Genomic DNA, 21,368 nt, shown 5'->3' on the forward strand with positions numbered 1-21,368 from the left:
TTCTAAGCTATTCATCACTTCAATCCAATTATTAGAAAATAGAACCTCACATAAGGAATATTGTTTCCTTCCTGTACAAGTGCTGCTGTTTTTCTATTGTGAATAAAAAATGGAATTAAATGGATGTGTTTCAAACCAGCCTATTCTAATGTATGTTTAAACCTTTTTTAGGAACACCTACTGTATGTCTGTGTGAAACTATTCCAGGAATATTTCTAATCTGCAGAACCTATCTATTAAACTTTGACATAACACTACTGACATAGGCTGTAGATTAGTGATTCACAGCCTAATTTTGACATGGTATAGGCGTAGGCTACTACATGATTAATACATTATGCTGCAAAGATAATAGTAATACAAATATATAATAATATTACATTATTTGAAACCAAAATTGCCAAGTATCTAATAGCCTTTATAATTATAGACCTATTGATATTATTCGGCTATTCTTGCAATATGATGTTTCTCAACGGGGCAGCACAGAGTCACGTCCTCAAAAGTGTCTGTAATGATCTGCTTCTCTTGCCTTAAATTCCCCTTTGAAATGTTGACTCCATTCCTGTTTACCGTCTTCACCTAGTTTACGTCGTCACATTGTGCTGTGAGCGCACAGAGCGCGTGCGGTTTGCGCTCAAAACCAGCCTGTCGCGAGGCGCAGTGCGGATTGGTGGGCTCTGCTAGAGCAGCCTTGCAGACCACCTTGGGGTGCACGAGCTCTGTGCAAGACTCCTGCAATTACCGCTTTTACCTTGGGGCGGGGTTTAGGGTCGTGTTGAGCTCCTCATTATACCGGTTTCTTCATTCCATGAAGAAGAGCTTGAAAGTGTTGCTTTGCCAAAATACATTAAAATGGGCCAAAAGTGGATGCAGACACTTGTTTTACTGTTCTTTTGTCAAGGTAATTCAAGTCAGACTTTTTCATATTACTATACTGTAGTACGTTTATTACCTTCAGTGTAGGATCGTTTTAAAGTAATCAATGGATTTGATGTTGGCAGAATACTTGAACTCTCACAGGCCTAGTTCATACTAAGTGGCGTTATATAGGCTTGCCCTATAGCATATTATATATATTTAAATTTAAATTTGAATTGGTATTTGTTGTCCAAATCAATTCAGTGTTGTAGGTTTGTCTAGAGTGTATTTTTAAAGTGAAAGTTATTGTTTAGGCTATAGCCTTGTAAACCATAATAAAATGTATCACGTTTCAGCAATTGCATTTTTTTATTAATAAGACATCTTCAATAAGAAGTAATTTGTTGACTCTCTGATATGTACTTTCTTCCCTTTAAAAAAAAATGACAAACGATATCAGAAACTCTCCAACTGAGTTCTCTAACAGAGAAAATGGATGGAGACCGTGTGGAGATCACTTGTGCACCGAATTCAAAGATTAAGAGCAACATGGTGATTTGGTTTCGAGTGCAGGACAACGCTGGAATGGAGTTTATTGCGTCGTTTAGTACTAAGGACGGTCAGAAGAAAACAGACGTGGACACCAATGTCTTCAGCGACGAGCAGATAAGCAAAAACATCTTGATACTGAAGGCTTTCGAAAAGGCTCGAGATAGTGGCGTCTACAGCTGTGCGTCAATCAACGGTAACGCGCTTGTGTTTGGTGAAGTAACTCGGCTTGCTGGGCCAGGTGAGTAATAATAATAATAATATGCCATTTAGCAGACGAGTAGGCTAGCTAGGCTAAATTACATAAATTGTATCAGAATAATACAGTTCTATACAATGTTTTATTTTTTTTATCAGAGGTTTTTTATAGACTATTAACAGTCTGAAAGTAATCCTTGCTAACACACTTCACGTTTTAGCTGCGACAACAACAACAACAACAACAACCATGATGACTACACCAATGACCACAGCCATAGAGCTAACCAGCTCTACAACTGCCAAGTCGTGCAAATGTATAATTTTTTTTTTGACATCATGGTCACAATTATTCTTATCATAATCTAAATGCCCTCAAATATTTGATAGTGTTGATTTGGATAATCAGTTGAATTTTCCATTATCCAATGGTGTTGAACATTGTAACACATTTATCCCGTGTTTGACTTGTGTTTTTGAAGTGGGAAAGGTGGACCCTAGTGCATCCTGTGATTTGATTGTTTGGGCTCCATTGGCTGCTGGCTGTGGCTTCCTCTTCCTCCTCCTCATCATCACTGTATGCCACTGCAACCGTGAGTCCAGCATTCACTCACCAATATACCCCCATGTACCCATGAAACACACACACACCCACCAAACAGGAGTATTGAACCAACTGATGTAAATATGCTGTCACCATTTTTCAGTTAGAATGTACTCTACATGACCAAAGGAATATGGACACCTGCTCATCAAACATCTCATTCCAAAATCATGGGGATTCATATGGAGTTGCCCCCCCCCTTTGCTGCTATGTTCTGAGAAGGCTTTCCACTAGATGTTGGAACATTGCTGCAGGGACTTGCTTCCATTCAGCCACAAGAGCATTAGTGAGATTGTGCTCTGATGTTGGGTGATTAGGCCTGGCTGTAGCGTTAACATTTCCCTTCACTGGATCTAAGGGGCCTAGCCCGAACCATGAAAAACAGCCCCAGATCATTATTCCTCCTCCACCAAACTTTACAGTTGGCACAATGCATTCGGGCAGGTAGTGTTCTCCTGGCATCTGTCAAACCCAGATTAGTCCGTCGGACTGCCAGATGGTTAAGTGTGATTCATCACTCGAGAGAATGCGTTTCCACTGCTCCAGAGTCCAGTGGTGGCGAGCTTTACACCACTCCAGCCGACGCTTGGCACGGCGCATGGTGATCTTAGGCTTGTGTGCGGCTGCTCGGCCATGGAAACCCATATCATGAAGCTCCCCACGAACAGTTATTGTGCTGACGTTGCTTCCAGAGGCAGTTTAGAACTCGGTAGTGAGTGTTGCAACCGAGGACAGATGATTTTTATGCGCTACGCGCTTCAGCACTCGGCAGTCCCGTTCTGTGAGCTTGTGTGGCCTACCACTTCGTGACTGAGCCATTGTTGCACCTAGACGTTTCCACTTCACAATAACAGCACTTAAAGTTGACCGAGCAGGCCAAGCAGGGCAGAAATGTGACGAACTGACTTGTTGGAAAGGTGGCATCCTATGACGGTGCCACGCTGAATGTCACGGAGCTCTTCAGTAAGGCCATTCTACTGCCAATGTTTGTCTAAGGAGATTGCATGGCTGTGTGCTCCATTTTATACACCTGTCAGCAATGGGTGTGGCTGAAATAGCTGAATTCACTAATTTGAAGGGGTGTCCACATACCTTCGTATAAATAGTTATCAACATTTTCATATTTCCATATTTCCATTTTATACATTAATTATTAAAAATATTATATCAATATTATTTATTTGTTTATTTAAAATGTTACAATTATTTTGCTTTAGGGATAAGAACGAAACGATGCCCACATCATTACAAAAGACAGTAAGTTTTCCTTCTTTAATATGTCAAACATAAGTCCTGTTATGATGTATGCAGCCTAGAAAATTAGTAGTTGAAAAAAGAGAAGGTCCGCACTTTTGGGAGTTCTCTCCCCTAAACGGTCCAACTGAGTTTGTAGTTAGAAAGACAAGCTTCTCTTATTTCTGTCTTCTATTCAGGCAGAGAATGGGAGCACCAGGGCAACAACATCCTATAGCCAACAACAGACTTTTCTAACCCTCAACAGGTATGTCATGAATAAACTCTCCTCAACCATCTAAATATTACTTTTACATTCTAAGTTGTGAGGTGTGTTTTAGTATAGGATAAAGCAGCATGCACAAACTATGTATGAACACAAAAATAACATATTGGTTCATTGAAAAATGATTTCACATAGTAATATGTGAATATTATTGGTCAGTGTTTATAATAAAGTAATTACAATTCTCGCTGTAAAAAACAAGACAGCCTTGTTGTTCACTAGTTTACTCCAATTAGGGAAGGGGTGGTGGGGTTGGAAATTAATAAAGGGAAATATATATTTTTAAAGGATATGTATATATGTATGTATGTGTATATATATATATATATATATATATTAGGGCTGTCAGATGATTAAAATTTTTAATCAAATTAATCAGAATTTTCAGTGGATTAATCATGATTAATCACTATTTGCAATTACACCTGAATCCTAACCATTTTTTTTCTGAAATGCATACCAAAAGATAAATAACAGGACACAGATACATAATTTTCATATTATGTCTGTTTATTAACACAGCCAAATAATGGTGTTTTAAATCAAGCTGAAACATACTACACACCATAATATTTGTCTTTGTAATGTTCCATCACTTCCTCTTTGGCATTCCTCTTAACCAGGATGTACAATTTACAGTATTCAATTGAACAGAAAGCAATAAATGTAGTCAAATCATAACAGTGACCTACCACATTTTTGCACAATTTGAGTCATCTGTGGAAAAAAACATTTTCAATAAAACTTTTAAATCAAACCAAAGAACAATCTTTTACCTTTTCCTCCATTCTTTAATCCAGTTGCTCAAAAATCCAGTTGCTAACTACTATAACATGTTGCACTGAAACTGGTCTTTTTGTTTGAACATCACCTTTCAAATCTACTGAGCTTCATCATCTTTCAGCCAGTTGCTGAGGCAAACTAACTTGTTCACATTTTCTGAAAGTAAAGCTGACCTTTTCTTGTTCACAATGTGACCTGCAACTGAGAAAAGTCGTTCACAGGGAACAGTGGTTGCAGGAGTGGCTAGATATTTGTGAGCTAGTGAGGCCAGCTTCTCATGGGCTCCTGAATGAGATGCCCACCACCTCAAGGGGCAGTCCTCCAATTTAATGGTGGGCTCTGCTCTGTACCTCTGTATGGCAGGTTGGACCTCTTCATCTTCTGATTCTGAATCTGAGCCCATTTGCAGAAGGCTGATTTTCTTCCTGGGTGGCCCATCATCATGTGTCTGTGAAGACCTTCTGGGTGATTCTTGTTGCAGCATCCCTTCAAGTGTGGTCCACACCTCTTCCCTGTCTGTCTTGGGCAGGCATTTCAAGTCTTTGAAACGAGGATCCAAAACTGTAGCAATCTGGAGCCATGCATTGTTGAGCTGTTCTTGACGGGATGCTAGGTCCTCCTTGAACTTGGTCTTGAATCTCACCACATATGCAGGGTCCTCATCACAGGCTTCCATCTTGAGACGCAAGTGGCAGAGAGAAGGTAGTACCACAGAACAGGAGACATAGGCCTCTCCACCCAGGAGCTCAGTTACATACCTACGCACACAAACACACACATGCACACAGAGACAGTGTATTATTAGAACAGTGGTTATCAACATTTATTATTATTATTATTATTATTATCATCATCATCATTATTTTTTACATAGATACATGTTATTGATATTTGACTTGGTTTAATTCATTCCAGAAAATAATCAAAGCGATGTTATTTGATAAGTTACAGACTGATTTACCTGCATGGCTCTAGAAGTGTCTCCAGCCTCTGCAGTTTATCCCACTCTGCTGCGGTCGGCAAAACGAGTTTGTGCTCCTGATTGTCCAGGGCTGCGATGACAGCCTCTTTATTTCTGCTCACGCGCTTGACCATTTCCAGCGTCGAATTCCAACGTGTTGGAACATCCTGGATCAATGGCTCTTGCTTCTTTCCCAGGCTGACTTGTTGTGCTTGAAGCTCCGCAGCATTTGCTGGGCTGTGCTTAAAATGACCGACAACTTTGCGAGCCTTGGCCAAAGCATTTACAAAGCCGCTGTCAGCAAGACTCACTGTGACACTTCTCTGCACCATGTGAGCGACACAGTTCATGTGTTCATAGCGTGTAAGTCGAATTGCGGCAACCATGTTGCGTGCACTGTCAGTCCCAATGGTTGTAGTCTTGCCCTCGATGTCCCACTCACGTGCAACAGACAGGAACTGTTCTTTACAAGCCTCCGCAAAATGACGCTCCTCAGTTTTTAATATAGTCAGCGCAAAAGACTTCAGTTCCCACGTGTCACTGATTAAATGTGCAGTTACTCCGAGGTAATTGTTGTTACTCACTGATGTCCAATGGTCTCCTGTCAGGGCGATATGATTTACTTGAGCCAAGACCTCTTTCCTTTTTTCTTTTCATAGAGCTCGTGGATTTTCTTCATAACTGTGGCTCTTGACGGTGGCTTATAGAATGAGTCTTGAGACGCCACTTGCAAAACATCAAGGAAACCTGAGTCTTCTACAATGCTAATGGGTCTACAATCCTTTGCAATCCATTTTGCTATTGTGTTGGTCAAATTATCTGAGGTTGATTTTGTTAATTGCCTGCAAACATTCAGCGTGGTCTGGCGCAAACCACTTGCTGAATCTGACGGCCCAGCAAACGCATGTTTGGCGTTGACATGGTACTTCAAGCTTGAACAGCTCCGGTGAAATTGAAACTCCTTCTTACAAATCTTGCAAATAACCTTGTACTTGTTAACTGTACCATCATCATTCTTTTTATATTTGAATCCGTCAATAGGCCCACTTTGCTCACCTTGCTCAATCTCGCCTCTAGCTCCCAACCACTTTCCTGACCTGAATAATTTGTCACACTGCGCATGCGTGAAATGCGTTAAAAAAATTGACGTAATTAACAGCAAACAACTAATTAACGTCGTTAACGCGCTATTTTTGACAGCCCTAATATATATATATATATATATATATATATATATATATATATGTATATATATATATATATATATATGTATGTGATATATATATATATATATATGTATGTGTATATATATATATATATATATATATATATATATATATATGTATGTGTATATATATATATATGTATGTATATATGTATGTGTATATATATATATATATATATATATATATATATATATATATATATATATATATATATATATATATATATATATATATATATATATATATATATATATATATATATATATATATTATATATATATATATATATATTAGCGAGAGAAAAAAACATATGGGGGATTGGAAGTTACAATCTATCTGCAATATTAAAGGTGATCTACCCCCTAAAAAAAAAAAAAAAAAAAAAACAAGACAGGCCAAAACACACCCTATTGTTTGAGTGACTACATTTTTTAAAATAACAATTGAACATATTGAAACGTCTACCTGACATTCACAATGTAGTTAGTGATGCTTACGAAACAGGTGATTTATGTAGCTTACTACATCTTTATTGTCTATTCTTCTCACAGACACTGAGAAAGAGGGACGCAAGACGGCGCAACATTGTTTCTACTATCAACCATTCAGTTTGTTCTATTATATACATTTTTACTGACACATTTGTTCTGTAACATCATTGAATTAGTAGAAATAGCATAATTCTCGCTCTCTTCATTTAATCAACATACTAGCTTTAAGTCAGGTTTGTGAAGATGATTCATGTCATTACTCAGTCTAATAAATAGAGATATATTTGCTTATAGCTTAGTTTATAATGATGTTATGAGATACTTTTCTCCTTCTGACTTTCATGGCCGGTAAATGAAACCAAAGACACAAGCTCTGCAGCAAAACTTAAATAAAACCAACGTAACATTTTCTAACTCAAATAGTTGGAATTCTTCCTGATACTCGTATTCAGTTTTGTTCTAGACTTCTATGAATGTTTGGAATACTTTAATGATTGTACCATAGTGTATGTAATTGTGTGTTCTTGTTGCTGTAGAACCATGTTAGAGTGAAAACCTCTTATCTCTGTTACTCTCTATTAGTAATCTCTTACAATCTGAATGAAAAGACAGAAATGGTAAAACTACATATATTTTTATTATAATGTTTTGTTTCCGACACTTGAAATCTACTCAAATTCTACCCCTCAAGCACCCAAGGCCGTTGCACAAAAAAATGAAGACTTGAGTCGAGGTTGAACACACGTTCCCAAAGCTCAGAGGAGGAAGCAGCTTTGTAAAGCTTAGCAAAACTACAGAGCTGCTTCGTACAAAAAGTGAAAGATTTTCCTAATATTATGTTTCTAAAATATTATAAAATTCTTCCCATTAACTGAAACACAAATATACAGTAAGTTCCCTATACCGAAAGACCCTCTTACACAAATGTATTCTACTACTGTCGTGTCTTGTTTGTTTTGTTATTGTTATTCATTTATTTATTGGCGAAGTACATTTTGGTTATCCCATATTAGCTACAAAAAGTATTTTTCTGTTTACGAGGACGGCAGGAGTTACTTCAGACCCATGAATGCTGAATACACACAGCAAAACCACAATTATTATTCACATATTTGTATTTATTTAATTACAATTCCCATTTCCAAAATATCTCTCAAGTTTAAAGTTTGAGACCTGCACCTAAATATGTAGAATTCTGTGATACCATCTTGGGAAAATAATCCACAAAGCTTTGGACTTTCTGCCACCACAATGTGATAGCCCTTGGGACTGTGTAAATTATCCAGTGTCGTCTTAGCTAGAGTATGTTTTTACAGTATACAAACAAAGGCAGTTTACAGAAACCAATAAATGCTTTTAGAAGGCAAAGTACATACATATATAAACCCTTCTTAACAGATATTGCTTTACAGAGAGTAAATATATAGAATTGCATGAGCTCTCAGATGCATCCGTTTCAAGCAGACCATTTCCTGTAAATCCTTTTACATTTCAATATTGAAAAACTAAGGGTTATCATCAAACTGAGCAGACTATGCTGTACACTAGTGTCTTATGGTGGCTGTCAATTTAATAGAAAACTCGCTTTTCTGTGTACAACAAGATTGGACAGACATCCCGATCCTACATCCCCACTATATACTGTTCCTAAACCCAGATGACACTCACTATTACCCCAACACTGTAACAATGTTGCAGCAACTTCACTGGTACATTGGGGCAATGCAGACTGTTAGCTAGGATGGACAGTCTGTCAAGCCACTTGTGGACAAGGCCCATAATTCATTTTCCTTACAGGATTGGACAGATTGTCAATCCTGGGAAATAAATTAGAACAAACTCTTTCTTTCCCTTTCGCTCTCTCGTTCTCTCTCTTTATTTTGCTCTCCTCATCTCAAAGGAAAGAAACCAAAACTAGTACATTCTTCTGTCATGTGCGAAACCAAGCAGGAAAGGCGTTGCACACAGTATGTGTGTGTGTGTGTGTGTGTGTGTGTGTAAGTATGTGATCATGTTTGTTTTTTATCCAGTATACGTTCTCCACCATTTAGAAAAATAGAATCATCATTCACAGCAGCTCACTCGAGTGGCGCCTCCGTGTGGCAGGGGACATGTACTGCGCTAGAAACCTGCAATACATCAGAAACGTACATCAGTCAATGTCACAGGACATACATCAGTCAAAAACCTGTCATAATATATTAATAAGTATGCTAGGCCAGTAGATTCAGACTAAATAGTATGTATGCTAGTACTTTAGGGAATAAGAGACATGCAAGCCTGCATTGTAGCATTACAGTCACATTGTTTCAATAAAGATGGTTGAGTCTTGTAGTCCTTACCTAGAGGTCTAGCTCTTGCCACCCTTATTTGTGGATGCTGGCACTACGTCTGAACTCAGTTGTCCAGACAGGTGGTCTAGGGCTGACAGATCCTCCTCCTTTTGTTTCTGAGGCAAAAGGTCAAGTCAATTAGAGGACATTGATATGGGTATGTATCCCGCATGATTATTAGGATATAATTTCATTCATGTTTTCTCAAGGTAGTTTCCTTACCTTTGACTTCGACCTTGACTTGCTCTTGCTCTACAACAAACAAAGTGGAGACCTTGGTCAGAGTGGACATAACTTTAGGGAGCACTATGGTGATATGTGATATGGGAGACTTCTGGTTAACACTAAAGGGCGCTGTAAGACAATCAACAACCACTGTCTCTATAACCAGAGAATCAATGGTTAGACCGGGATTTAATCACATCAAGGGTTATATGCAATGCGGCTTTTAAATGCAATGTCCGATTGAGCTGACATATGCAGCGTGTACCGTGAATGCAATCTCCGCACCCGCAGGAACATTGCCATTTAAAGCTACATTGCCTATAACCTGCGTTTGGATAAAATCCCGGCCCTCGTTTGCCTTTACTAAACTAGCAGATTTTATTAGAAATATGTCTGAATGTTTTGAGACGTACAACTACACTGGTTAAATGTCACTATTTTGACATGATTATTGTAATGAGACCACAGGTCCCGTGTAGCTCAGTTGGTAGAGCATGGCGTTTGCAACGCCAGGGTTGTGGGTTCGATTCCCACGGGGGGCCAGTATGAAAAATTTACGCAATCACTAACTGTCAGTCACTCTGGATAAGAGCGTCTGCTAAATGTAAATGTTGCTGCTAGATACCCTCCTCACCTTTGGCTTGTCTTCCTTGGATTTGAACTCGGGGGCATCTGGGAGCAGGGTGCCTGCCAGGTCATCCAGGACAAGGGCAGACATGGGCTAGACAGAGAAACGCAAACAGCCAGTCAATTAATTAACCTGCCAACTAACACAACATCACAGGGCCTGTATTCAAAAAGCGTTTCAGCATAGGAGTGCTGATTTAGGATTAGGTCTCACCCCTGTCTATATAATATTATTCATTATGATCTAAAAGGCTAAACTGATCCTAAATCAACCGTCCTACTCGGAGACTCACTTTGGCGGTCTGTTAGTTTGTTAGTCTGCAGTAGTTACGTACCTTCAGACTGGGCTGTCTCTGTTCTGTTGTCACGGCTACTGAGGCTGCAGCTGGACCAGCTGAGGAAGAGAAGTCACTGGACAAGAGGTTGAGGGCCTCGCTGTCATCCATCGACGGCTATAAGGAGAGAGGAAGATGGTCACTTATGTACTGTACATCCGGTTTGTTGCATTGTGTTCAACACAGTTTGACATTGTATATGACTGACCTGTGCGATTATAGATACGATTGGACATAAACCTCACCTGCTTGGGTCTAACATCAGCCTGGGCTTTGGCCTCTGCCATTGCCTGTGAGGAGAAAAGACACATAACCTTATTAAATATACAGCCTTGCTTACACCCTATATCCACCTCACATAACTTATGGGCACAGGGTATAAACAGTTTTTTATTATTTAGTCCAAATCCAATGTAAAAACAAAAGATGAAAGTGATCAGAATGGTATAGTATTATTTATGGTTTATTGTGAAATGTTCAGGGTATGTAGTGGAGCGTAAATGCATGTAAAGGTCGTTTACCTTTTTATTTATGCACTTATTAGCATTAGCATTTACATTATCATTAGCACATTAGATTAGAATTAGCATCTTCAGGATTCCCTGTTTTATTTCCTACTACAACTATTGATATGTTACCTTTCGGTCTTTCTCTGTGGGCCGATACTCAGCTGGAAGGCTGTCATCTCTCTCCCCCACCTTGATAAGCTTCTCCTCCATAATCTTTTTCTCCTAGGATGAGCAGAGAGCAGACTGAGGTAAAATAACAGATAGCATTAGCTCGTATTGGCTACAGGTTTAGTTGCATTGAGGTAAGGCTTCTATTTTGACCAAAGAATGGAGATGATAATCTCCAAATTCACAGAATATTTAGCTTTAGGCAGTTTTGTTGCACAGAGGGAATTTTCCGTCACACTTTAAACTAAGTATATCTTATGTAGGCTTAATTAAGCCTGCATAAACCCTTTATAAAACCTAAGTACCTTGACGATGTCTCTGACTGAGACAGGAGCAGGCTCTGGGATAGGAGTCTTGTCCATCAGGGTGTCTGACAAGGTATCTAGAGCATCTACTGTCCCTGTAGATAGCTACTCACACACACGCGCACACACTGACAAGTTACAATGGGAATGTGACTGACCCTATATCTTGGACGTGAATGAAGCATAAGACAACAATGATATCACATGAAGTGAGTCTTAGTACCTGGCGGTCAACAGCAGATTTTACAGCAGGAGCAACAGCTGGGGCTACAAAGTCCTCTGCCAGGGCATCCAAGGCAAAGTCATCTGATGCCTTGACACAGAAGAGAGGAGAGATAAAAGGAAAAAACAAGAACAAGGCATGTACATGTTAATTAAGCTGTTATACTACTGATAATGAAAACACTAAGAGACATAAGCAACTAGACATAAAAACATGTATTGGATGATCATAGATTTATACAGAGCAGACCAATCGGGATGGTTTGATAAGTGAGCGACCAATGGCAGAGGGTGTTGTTCACCTGCGTGGGAGGAGCTGGGGGGCAGAGGACAGGAGCCTGGACAGCTGGAGCCACAGAGGAAGACATGAAGTCACCTGACAGGATGTTCAAAGCCTCACCAGAGTCCATGGAGGGCTGAAGAGAGAGAGAAAAGAGAGGAGAGGGAGGAGATTCCCTAGCTTCATTAATTCCTGGTTCTCTTCGGTGCTGGTTCCTCCAGGTTCTTTTAATATAGTGATACAGAATTTGTCCTCTTTTATCTCCCAATTACTTGTGCTTTGCCTATATGAGACCCACCTCTGGTTTGGGAGGAGGTAGACCTTTGACTTTGTCCTCTGTGAACCTGTACTTTGGTGGGAGAGTGTGGTCTCTCTCACCCACAAACACTCCCTTCTTCGATGTCAGTTTGCCCTCCTGAAGAGCAGAAATGAACACAAAATAATGTCACACACAAATGTAGCACCTGTGGCCATACGAAATGCCACAAACTCTATCCGTCACAGCAGGAGTTGCTGTCATCTTCAGAGACTAAACAATTCAGCTATGAGCTCCATAAATAATAAAGGGAATACAAGTCAGTATACCGTGACAACGTCCTCAGGTCTGATCTTGGGAGGTTCAGGCGCTGGTTCTGGAGCAGCCAGAGAGTCTCCCAGAGCACTGAGAGCCTCCAGAGACATGGAGCCACCCTGAAGACACAGACAGAGGAGGACAGAGAGGGACACAGAGGCAGAGAGGGGGGCAGTGGGACATAGGGAGGGGGAGACAAGGGGGTATATGGATTAGATAATGTGATCAATAGCACAATGGATGGTGCATAGTACAAGAATAACTGCAATACATCTCTACTGTAAAGACTAGTATTTCGTTGGTTGTTAGATAGAAACTGTAGCCCTCATATGACAAACCTCATCTGTCTTGGGCTTGGTGTCCAGTGGGGAGTCCAATCCTGACATCAGAGAGAAGTCACCAGCAAACTGAAACACAAACACATGTCAATAGATAACAGCTTCACAACCCAACATAAGTATAACATAGTTTGTTGAAGAGTTTGTTGTCCATTTGCATGGATATAGCTTTTTTTGATGACAAAGTACTCAACCCAACTCATCACACACACAACAGGCTGAGTAGCACAGGGTCAGCTGCAACATTGGACATCCCAGTATAACATTGGACATAAGCGTTTGTCATGGTTTATTTAGTGTTATGCATGGCTTATGTGATGTAGTCATGATGTAGGACCTGTTTCTTTGGTGTTATTTACCTTTTCCACCTTAGCTTTCTTGTCAGCGGGGGAGCAGGAGACTTGGTCACAGGAGCAGACATAAACTCTTCAGCTTTCTGGAAGAAGAAGAAGAAAAAGAAGATTATTATTTGGTTTGTTAAATACTGTTTCTTAGGTTCTAGTTGAGAGGAACCGGGGAAAGCTCATTTGAAGCCTTCACTAGAAGGCTGTCTTTACAGAACGTTAACATGACATAACAGTTGTCATAAGCTATTACAGCTGACACTGTGTCAAAATGATATTACATGGTCATCTTGTATGTATCATCAATACAATATGGCATTAGCATCAGCAGTAAGTGGCTAGCAAGTTAGCTGTCCAACAAGCTAGCCTACATTGTGCTATGTGTCATTATGACTGTGCTATGTCAGTTGACATAACTTGACATTGGTTCTCATAACAGTTTACCATCTCATGCTAATGACAGTTAATATAATCTGTCTTTCTTTACCTTGATGGGAGCTGATGGAGGTGGAGCAAAATTGGAGAAGCCAGCAGACAAGGCATCAATGGCAGCCAAATCCTCCACTTTCTGTCAACAGATGAAATATCATCGGGTTATAATGACACCTCACTTTAGGGCTGGGCGATATATCGAATTAATTCGAATGTATGCCTGTATCGCAAGAATCAAGGTTTTGTAATTTATATTTTTTATGAGCGTTTACTTCCGCTTGTTTTCGTGTTGTATTTTTAGTCTCGTCTCTTTCGCTCCTTCTGTGCACCTCCCCATTTACACCAGAAATCTATATATACTAAAGAAATGCAAGTCTCCGCCCTAACACGTTTACGTTCAAAATAAACCCATAGAAACGCATTGGGCTTATTTTGGACAGATTTTAGCGAGATGTTCGCCTGTTCCTCTATGCTTTACACACACCAACAAGCCTTGCCTCTCACGCCAACAAAGTTGAGAGATCATATCCTCACTGACAAGCGGTTTCAACTCGCTACTTGTACTTGAGGTTTAGTGCAACAGAATCGGTCATATTGACACCAAAACACATTGAGACATTATTTTACTGTAATAGGGGATAAGTTAACTTTTCTAAGGATACACCTTTTATGTCTCAACTACTCAAATTGCGCGCAGAGCAGACACGACTAAAACGAGAGTATGAAAAAACAATCATATAAGGAATTGGCAACTCGTTCTCATTCTGAGAAATAAGGTAGGCCACTTGATTTCAACATCTGAACAAAGTGGACATGCTAACATGCTTTTCAAACAGTTGGAGACAGACAAAATGGTGTGTTCATAACAATTCAACTGTTCAACCTTGTTAGCTAGCAAATAGAGCCAAACTGGCTACACTTGAAATATGAAGATAAACGGGCTAATCACTACCACGTGGGCTTGAGAGATTGTTGATGAGACCTGTGCTAATTTTCTATAGCCTAATGCCTGCTACAAGAAGTTAGTCATGATTAGTGAATGTGCATTATGTGATTAGGCTTATGTGATGTAGTCATGATGTAGGACCTGTTTCTTTGGTGTTATTTACCTTTTCCACCTTAGCTTTCTTGTCAGCGGGGGGAGCAGGAGACTTGGTCACAGGAGCAGACATAAACTCTTCAGCTTTCTGGAAGAAGAAGATTATTATTTGGTTTGTTAAATACTGTTTCTTAGGTTCTAGTTGAGAGGAACCGGGGAAAGCTCATTTGAAGCCTTCACTAGAAGGCTGTCTTTACAGAACGTTAACATAACATAACAGTTGTCATAAGATATTACAGCTGACACTGTGTCAAAATGATATTACATGGTCATCTTGTATGTATCATCAATACAATATGGCATTAGCATCAGCAGTAAGTGGCTAGCAAGTTAGCTGTCCAACAAGCTAGCCTACATTGTGCTATGTGTCATTATGACTGTGCTATGTCAGTTGACATAACTTGACATTGGTTCTCATAACAGTTTACCATCTCATGCTAATGACAGTTAATATAATCTGTCTTTCTTTACCTTGATGGGAGCTGATGGAGGTGGAGCAAAGTTGGAGAAGCCAGCAGACAAGGCATCAATGGCAGCCAAATCCTCCACTTTCTGTCAACAGATGAAATATCGTTGGGTTATAATGACACCTCACTTCTTATTTACAGTGTCACTGGTCAGGACCTCAGTCTCACCCGAAAGACTATGGCACTAATAATCATTCTGTAACATTATGGATGTTTCAGGGAACAGGGCCCAAGTTGTTATAAGTGATTATAACCTGTTAATAGTGCAACGTCTCACCTTGTCCTGTTTCTGAGGGATGGGAGCCATAGAGGTTGTGAACCCAAAGGACAGGGAGTCCAGAGCCTCATCTGTGCTCATGGGTTTCTGATACAAGTAAACAAATAACCTTAATTATACACAAAGCATTACAGTTACAGTTTTGTCTTCAAATCCACCACTAGAGAGCGTGTCAGACTAACGCCAAGCATTGAAAGGGGGCATATGTAAACCAGACCAGGAAGAAAATAACCGACACACCCACCAATCACATTCCCCAGAATCTCAAAGTACTCCGCAAAGGACTCTGAGCAGACTCTTTTTACTTAACATCAGATTTAGCAGGTAGCCTAGTGGTTAAGAGCGTTGGGCCAGTAACCGAAAGGTCGCTGGTTTGAATCCCTGAGCCGACTAGGTGAAAGATGTGTCGATGTGTCCTTGAGCAAGGAACTTAATCCTAATTGCTCCTGTAAGTCTCTCTGGATAAGAGCGTCTGCTAAATGGCTAAAATGTAAAATGGTACAGCAGATATCCTTCACTACTTCCACTGCTTCCAAGTCCCTGTTACTGTGTCACTGTGTTAATTCATGATCTTGGTTACATTGTGTGAAAACAGTGAAAGAATGAAGATGACACAAACAAGTGATCAATGATAGCCCCCTAACCCCTGGGATAGCCCCACCCTCAAGAGCCTTGTACTGTAGCGTGGTTAATACCCCAACGTAGTCTGGAGTCTACCTTGGTCTGTGGCCCCTTCAGAGAGGCGTCTCCAGCCGCGACAGCTGGTGCAGCAACAGCCGTAACCAGCTTAGCAGGATCCTTTTTAGCCATGTCAACTTTGCTTGATGTGGTGGGCACACTCTATAAAAGCATATGGTTCAGGCCATTAGACGAGGTGCAGAGAAGAGTTCAGAGAGCTGCGCATAATCTTACAGTCACAGTTTAGTGGAGTGATAGGATGATAGTTAGCACCTTATCTGTCAGAGGTAATGGAAAGGAAAGGCGCCGTGAGAAGAGAAGTACCTGAACCAAAATGTGTAGTCACAGTTTAGTAGAGTAATAGGAAGGTAAACAAACCCAGAAGCAATACTAGATATGGTGTGATGCAACCAGAAGAAAAAGTAAAGGTGGAAATATATTGTGGCTTCTCTGTGGTGACAACAGATGTGACAGACTTGGAAGACATGGTTTGTCTTGATGTGTTAAGCGTAACATAAAGTGTAGGCAAGCTGGGAAGACTCAGTCATAGAGCTTAAGAGTGTCTGTTCAATTCCTACTTAGACACACATACACCTCCAGGCCAGAAGTAAGGAAGTCCAAAGCAGAGATATGTTTTGAAATATATCGCCAGAGAGAATATGAAGATAGAATACCATATAAAGGGGTGGAAGAACGACTAAAACCTCAAGATCACGGGAGAGATGATGAGGAAGACATAACACATGGAATAATGACCCAGGAAGAGAGTGTTGAATGGGGAAGTGAGGTTAAAGAGAGCCAGGCCGGGCAAAGAATAAAGATCCAAAGAGAGAGGCCCCACACTCCTCAACTGTCTGCTATCTACCTTGGCTGTCTGTTTCGGAGACTCTTGGACCTTTGGTACTTCAGTTTTCCATGGAGTTGCCGCCTCCCCTACAATATTGCCTCCTCCAGTGGTAGGAGGTGTAGCTTTGGCTGGGTGCATGGGTGCCGTCTACAATCAAGAATGAGTTCAAACTCAATGTATACAACAGAAACAGAGCAAATTCGATGTATTGACACCCTGTAACAACGGTTAATGCAATAACACTGGTTAATGTAATAACGTTTCTAAATGTAATAACTTTATTTTTTTATGTAATAAAACCAGTTAATTTAATAACTAATAATAACTAATGTAATAACTTGCTATTTAACGTAATAAACAATTGGAACGGATAACCTTTTCCGCTTAATGTAATAAGTTATGTTAACCTGTGATTATTACGTTATCAGGTGAGTATCAACTCACTCTCTTTCGCTTGCTTAACACGCCCTTGCAGGATTGGACCTCTATGAAGTGGACAACAACTTTGTTTCACCTATGATATGCTTATGAATATTCATATGTGGCAGTATAAAAGTCTCAGAGAGAGTTAGAGCAGAGAGACTCTTCAGACTCTGAACACAGACACTCATTAGTCAGCTGGGTCAGACAGAGACATTGTGTATAGCTTCTGTTTAAAACTATCAATGTGGCTGTCATGGACTGTCCATGCATCTAGTGCACTGTCTATGAATTTGAAAGGGGTTACATTTCATCAGTCCCAGCCCCATACACCAAAATAGTGGCTTGCTTCTGAAGCTAAGCAGGGTTGGTGCTACTCGCTCCCTGGATGGGAGACCAAGGGCCTCATTTATTTAAAAAATGTGTACGCACAGATTTGATCATAAATTGTGGGTATGACAAAATCCACAGCAACAATGTGAACATTTGGTTGTTGAGCCAATTGGAATGTTTGATGAAGGGATGCTTTCCTCATAGAATCCAACTAGTTATGACAAAGACATAAATACATATGGTCCAGCAACAACATGACCCACAATCACAACATCAGGTTACAGGTAATCATTTCAAGTCTATTTTACTGTAAGTTAGATGATCAGGACGATCATACTTTCTTGTATGTCAATCACTTTTTTTTTTTTTTTTTTAAATAGGTATCATAGCTAGGTCAATTTGGGAACAGAATGAGAAAGGTTTTGATAGAAATTTCACATTCAGTATATCATATAAAACAGTGTCACACTGTAGTGTGTGTGTATACGCGTCTGTGTGGTGTGTGTGTGTGTGTGTGTGGTGTGTGTGTTTGTGCATGTGTACATTTCAATTTGTGATTGTGAGGGTGTCTATACAGTGACCGTACGTACATACCCCAACCAGAAGCCATGGATTACAGGCAACATCCGCACTGAGGGACTCTAACCCGGATGCTTATAAGAAATCCTGCTATGCCCTTAGACGAACCATCAAATAATAATAATAATAATAATAAAATAGGCAAAGAGTCAGTACAGGACTAAGATTGAATTGTACTACACCGGCTCTGACGCTCGTCGGATGTGGCAGGGCTTGAAAACGATTACAGACTACAAAGGGAAGCACAGCCACGAGCTGCCCAGTGACACAAGACTTCCAGACGAGCTAAACCACTTCTATGCTCGCTTCGAGGCAAGCAACACTGAAGCATGCATGAGAGCACCAGCTGTTCCGGATGACTATGTGATCACGCTCTCCATAGCCAATGTGAGTAAGACTTTTAAGCAGGTCAACCTTCACAAGGCCGCAGGGCCAGACGGATTACCAGGACGTGTACTCCGAGCATATACTGACCAACTGGCAAGTGTCTTCACTGACATTTTCAACATGTCCCTGACTGAGTCTGTAATACCAACATGTTTCAAGCAGACCACCATAGTCCCCGTGCCCAAGGACACTAAGATAACCTGCCTAAATGACTACCGACCCGTAGCACTGACGTCTGTAGCCATGAAGTGCTTTGAAAGGCTGGTCATGGCTCACATCAACACCATTATCCCAGAAACCCTAGACACACTCCAATTTGCATACCGCCCCAACAGATCCACAGATGATGCAATCTCTATTGCACTCCACACTGCCCTTTCCGACCTGGACAAGAGGAACACCTACGTGAGAATGTTATTCATTGACTACAGCTCAGCATTCAACACCATAGTGCCCTCAAAGCTCATCACTAAGCTAAGGATCCTAGGACTAAACACCTCCCTCTGCAACTGGATCCTGGACTTCCTGACGGACCGCCCCCAGGTGGTAAGGGTAGGTAACAACACATCTGCCGCACTGATCCTCAACACGGGGGCCCCTCAGGGGTGCGTGCTCAGTCCCCTCCTGTACTCCCTGTTCACCCATGACTGCATGGCCAGGCACGATTCCAACACCATCATTACGTTTGCCGACAACACAACAGTGGTAGGCCTGATCACCGACAACGATAAGTATAACATAGTTTGTTGAAGAGTTTGTTGTCCATTTGCATGGATATAGCTTTTTTTGATGACAAAGTACTCAACCCAACTCATCAAACACACAACAGGCTGAGTAGCACAGGGTCAGCTGCAACATTGGACATCCCAGTATAACATTGGACATAAGCGTTTGTCATGGTTTATTTAGTGTTATGCATGGCTTATGTGATGTAGTCATGATGTAGGACCTGTTTCTTTGGTGTTATTTACCTTTTCCACCTTAGCTTTCTTGTCAGCGGGGGGAGCAGGAGACTTGGTCACAGGAGCAGACATAAACTCTTCAGCTTTCTGGAAGAAGAAGAAGAAAAAGAAGATTATTATTTGGTTTGTTAAATACTGTTTCTTAGGTTCTAGTTGAGAGGAACCGGGGAAAGCTCATTTGAAGCCTTCACTAGAAGGCTGTCTTTACAGAACGTTAACATGACATAACAGTTGTCATAAGCTATTACAGCTGACACTGTGTCAAAATGATATTACATGGTCATCTTGTATGTATCATCAATACAATATGGCATTAGCATCAGCAGTAAGTGGCTAGCAAGTTAGCTGTCCAACAAGCTAGCCTACATTGTGCTATGTGTCATTATGACTGTGCTATGTCAGTTGACATAACTTGACATTGGTTCTCATAACAGTTTACCATCTCATGCTAATGACAGTTAATATAATCTGTCTTTCTTTACCTTGATGGGAGCTGATGGAGGTGGAGCAAAATTGGAGAAGCCAGCAGACAAGGCATCAATGGCAGCCAAATCCTCCACTTTCTGTCAACAGATGAAATATCATCGGGTTATAATGACACCTCACTTTAGGGCTGGGCGATATATCGAATTAATTCGAATGTATGCCTGTATCGCAAGAATCAAGGTTTTGTAATTTATATTTTTTATGAGCGTTTACTTCCGCTTGTTTTCGTGTTGTATTTTTAGTCTCGTCTCTTTCGCTCCTTCTGTGCACCTCCCCATTTACACCAGAAATCTATATATACTAAAGAAATGCAAGTCTCCGCCCTAACACGTTTACGTTCAAAATAAACCCATAGAAACGCATTGGGCTTATTTTGGACAGATTTTAGCGAGATGTTCGCCTGTTCCTCTATGCTTTACACACACCAACAAGCCTTGCCTCTCACGCCAACAAAGTTGAGAGATCATATCCTCACTGACAAGCGGTTTCAACTCGCTACTTGTACTTGAGGTTTAGTGCAACAGAATCGGTCATATTGACACCAAAACACATTGAGACATTATTTTACTGTAATAGGGGATAAGTTAACTTTTCTAAGGATACACCTTTTATGTCTCAACTACTCAAATTGCGCGCAGAGCAGACACGACTAAAACGAGAGTATGAAAAAACAATCATATAAGGAATTGGCAACTCGTTCTCATTCTGAGAAATAAGGTAGGCCACTTGATTTCAACATCTGAACAAAGTGGACATGCTAACATGCTTTTCAAACAGTTGGAGACAGACAAAATGGTGTGTTCATAACAATTCAACTGTTCAACCTTGTTAGCTAGCAAATAGAGCCAAACTGGCTACACTTGAAATATGAAGATAAACGGGCTAATCACTACCACGTGGGCTTGAGAGATTGTTGATGAGACCTGTGCTAATTTTCTATAGCCTAATGCCT

The 21,368-nt window shown here is 40.5% G+C and overlaps 3 protein-coding genes across 27 annotated transcripts in view; 1 reads left to right on the forward strand and 2 right to left on the reverse strand.

Moving 5' to 3' along the window:
• Positions 1 to 666: 666 nt before the first annotated feature.
• cd8a (CD8a molecule) lies at positions 667 to 7,633 on the forward strand. Its single transcript, XM_041892118.2, has 7 exons — positions 667 to 904; positions 1,322 to 1,651; positions 1,830 to 1,925; positions 2,091 to 2,201; positions 3,430 to 3,469; positions 3,646 to 3,713; positions 7,253 to 7,633. Exons 1-6 carry the CDS (start codon positions 856 to 858, stop codon positions 3,701 to 3,703), a joined length of 684 nt encoding a protein of 227 aa, XP_041748052.1. The 5' UTR covers positions 667 to 855; the 3' UTR covers positions 3,704 to 3,713; positions 7,253 to 7,633.
• LOC121578044 (zinc finger BED domain-containing protein 4-like) lies at positions 4,603 to 6,042 on the reverse strand. The gene is made up of 2 exons (XM_041892117.2): positions 5,476 to 6,042; positions 4,603 to 5,272 (listed from the first exon to the last, which is right to left on the reverse strand). The coding sequence occupies exons 1-2, from the start codon at positions 5,859 to 5,861 to the stop codon at positions 4,612 to 4,614; spliced, it is 1,047 nt and encodes a 348-aa protein (XP_041748051.2). The 5' UTR covers positions 5,862 to 6,042; the 3' UTR covers positions 4,603 to 4,611.
• A 174-nt stretch (positions 7,634 to 7,807) lies between the features above and the next one.
• Positions 7,808 to 21,368, reverse strand: part of cast (calpastatin) — a 79,557-nt gene continuing 65,996 nt past the window's right edge. For 21 of the 25 annotated variants that reach the window (XM_045223833.1, XM_045223814.1, XM_045223834.1 and 18 more), the window contains 20 exons: positions 20,413 to 20,493; positions 19,940 to 20,017; positions 17,268 to 17,396; positions 16,442 to 16,564; positions 15,725 to 15,811; positions 15,452 to 15,532; positions 14,991 to 15,068; positions 13,106 to 13,174; positions 12,782 to 12,886; positions 12,495 to 12,611; positions 12,219 to 12,332; positions 11,918 to 12,007; positions 11,695 to 11,799; positions 11,351 to 11,443; positions 10,958 to 11,002; positions 10,713 to 10,829; positions 10,385 to 10,471; positions 9,748 to 9,777; positions 9,535 to 9,641; positions 7,808 to 9,321 (listed from right to left, as the gene is read on the reverse strand). In XM_045223833.1, the coding sequence (XP_045079768.1) occupies positions 9,543 to 9,641; positions 9,748 to 9,777; positions 10,385 to 10,471; positions 10,713 to 10,829; positions 10,958 to 11,002; positions 11,351 to 11,443; positions 11,695 to 11,799; positions 11,918 to 12,007; positions 12,219 to 12,332; positions 12,495 to 12,611; positions 12,782 to 12,886; positions 13,106 to 13,174; positions 14,991 to 15,068; positions 15,452 to 15,532; positions 15,725 to 15,811; positions 16,442 to 16,564; positions 17,268 to 17,396; positions 19,940 to 20,017; positions 20,413 to 20,493 (1,728 nt within the window). In that variant the 3' untranslated portion in view covers positions 7,808 to 9,321; positions 9,535 to 9,542. The remainder of the gene's footprint in view (positions 9,322 to 9,534; positions 9,642 to 9,747; positions 9,778 to 10,384; positions 10,472 to 10,712; positions 10,830 to 10,957; positions 11,003 to 11,350; positions 11,444 to 11,694; positions 11,800 to 11,917; positions 12,008 to 12,218; positions 12,333 to 12,494; positions 12,612 to 12,781; positions 12,887 to 13,105; positions 13,175 to 14,990; positions 15,069 to 15,451; positions 15,533 to 15,724; positions 15,812 to 16,441; positions 16,565 to 17,267; positions 17,397 to 19,939; positions 20,018 to 20,412; positions 20,494 to 21,368) is intronic. The other 4 variants (XM_045223816.1, XM_045223821.1, XM_045223825.1 and 1 more) reach the window with 4 other exon arrangements.

Source organism: Coregonus clupeaformis, chromosome 12 (genome assembly GCF_020615455.1).
Source record: "Coregonus clupeaformis isolate EN_2021a chromosome 12, ASM2061545v1, whole genome shotgun sequence".
Taxonomy (NCBI): Eukaryota; Metazoa; Chordata; class Actinopteri; order Salmoniformes; family Salmonidae; genus Coregonus; species Coregonus clupeaformis.

Excerpts from the sequence above, each read along its gene's own strand:
- cd8a (XM_041892118.2), top strand. The coding sequence starts at position 856 with ATGGGCCAAAAGTGGATGCAGACACTTGTTTTACTGTTCTTTTGTCAA. Across the intron at positions 905-1,321 it reads TTTACTGTTCTTTTGTCAAG|AAACTCTCCAACTGAGTTCT; the intron begins GTAATTCAAGTC and ends AAACGATATCAG. Across the intron at positions 1,926-2,090 it reads AACTGCCAAGTCGTGCAAAT|TGGGAAAGGTGGACCCTAGT; the intron begins GTATAATTTTTT and ends GTGTTTTTGAAG.
- LOC121578044 (XM_041892117.2), bottom strand. The coding sequence starts at position 5,861 with ATGGTTGCCGCAATTCGACTTACACGCTATGAACACATGAACTGTGTC. Across the intron at positions 5,273-5,475 it reads ACACTTCTAGAGCCATGCAG|GTATGTAACTGAGCTCCTGG; the intron begins GTAAATCAGTCT and ends TTGTGTGCGTAG.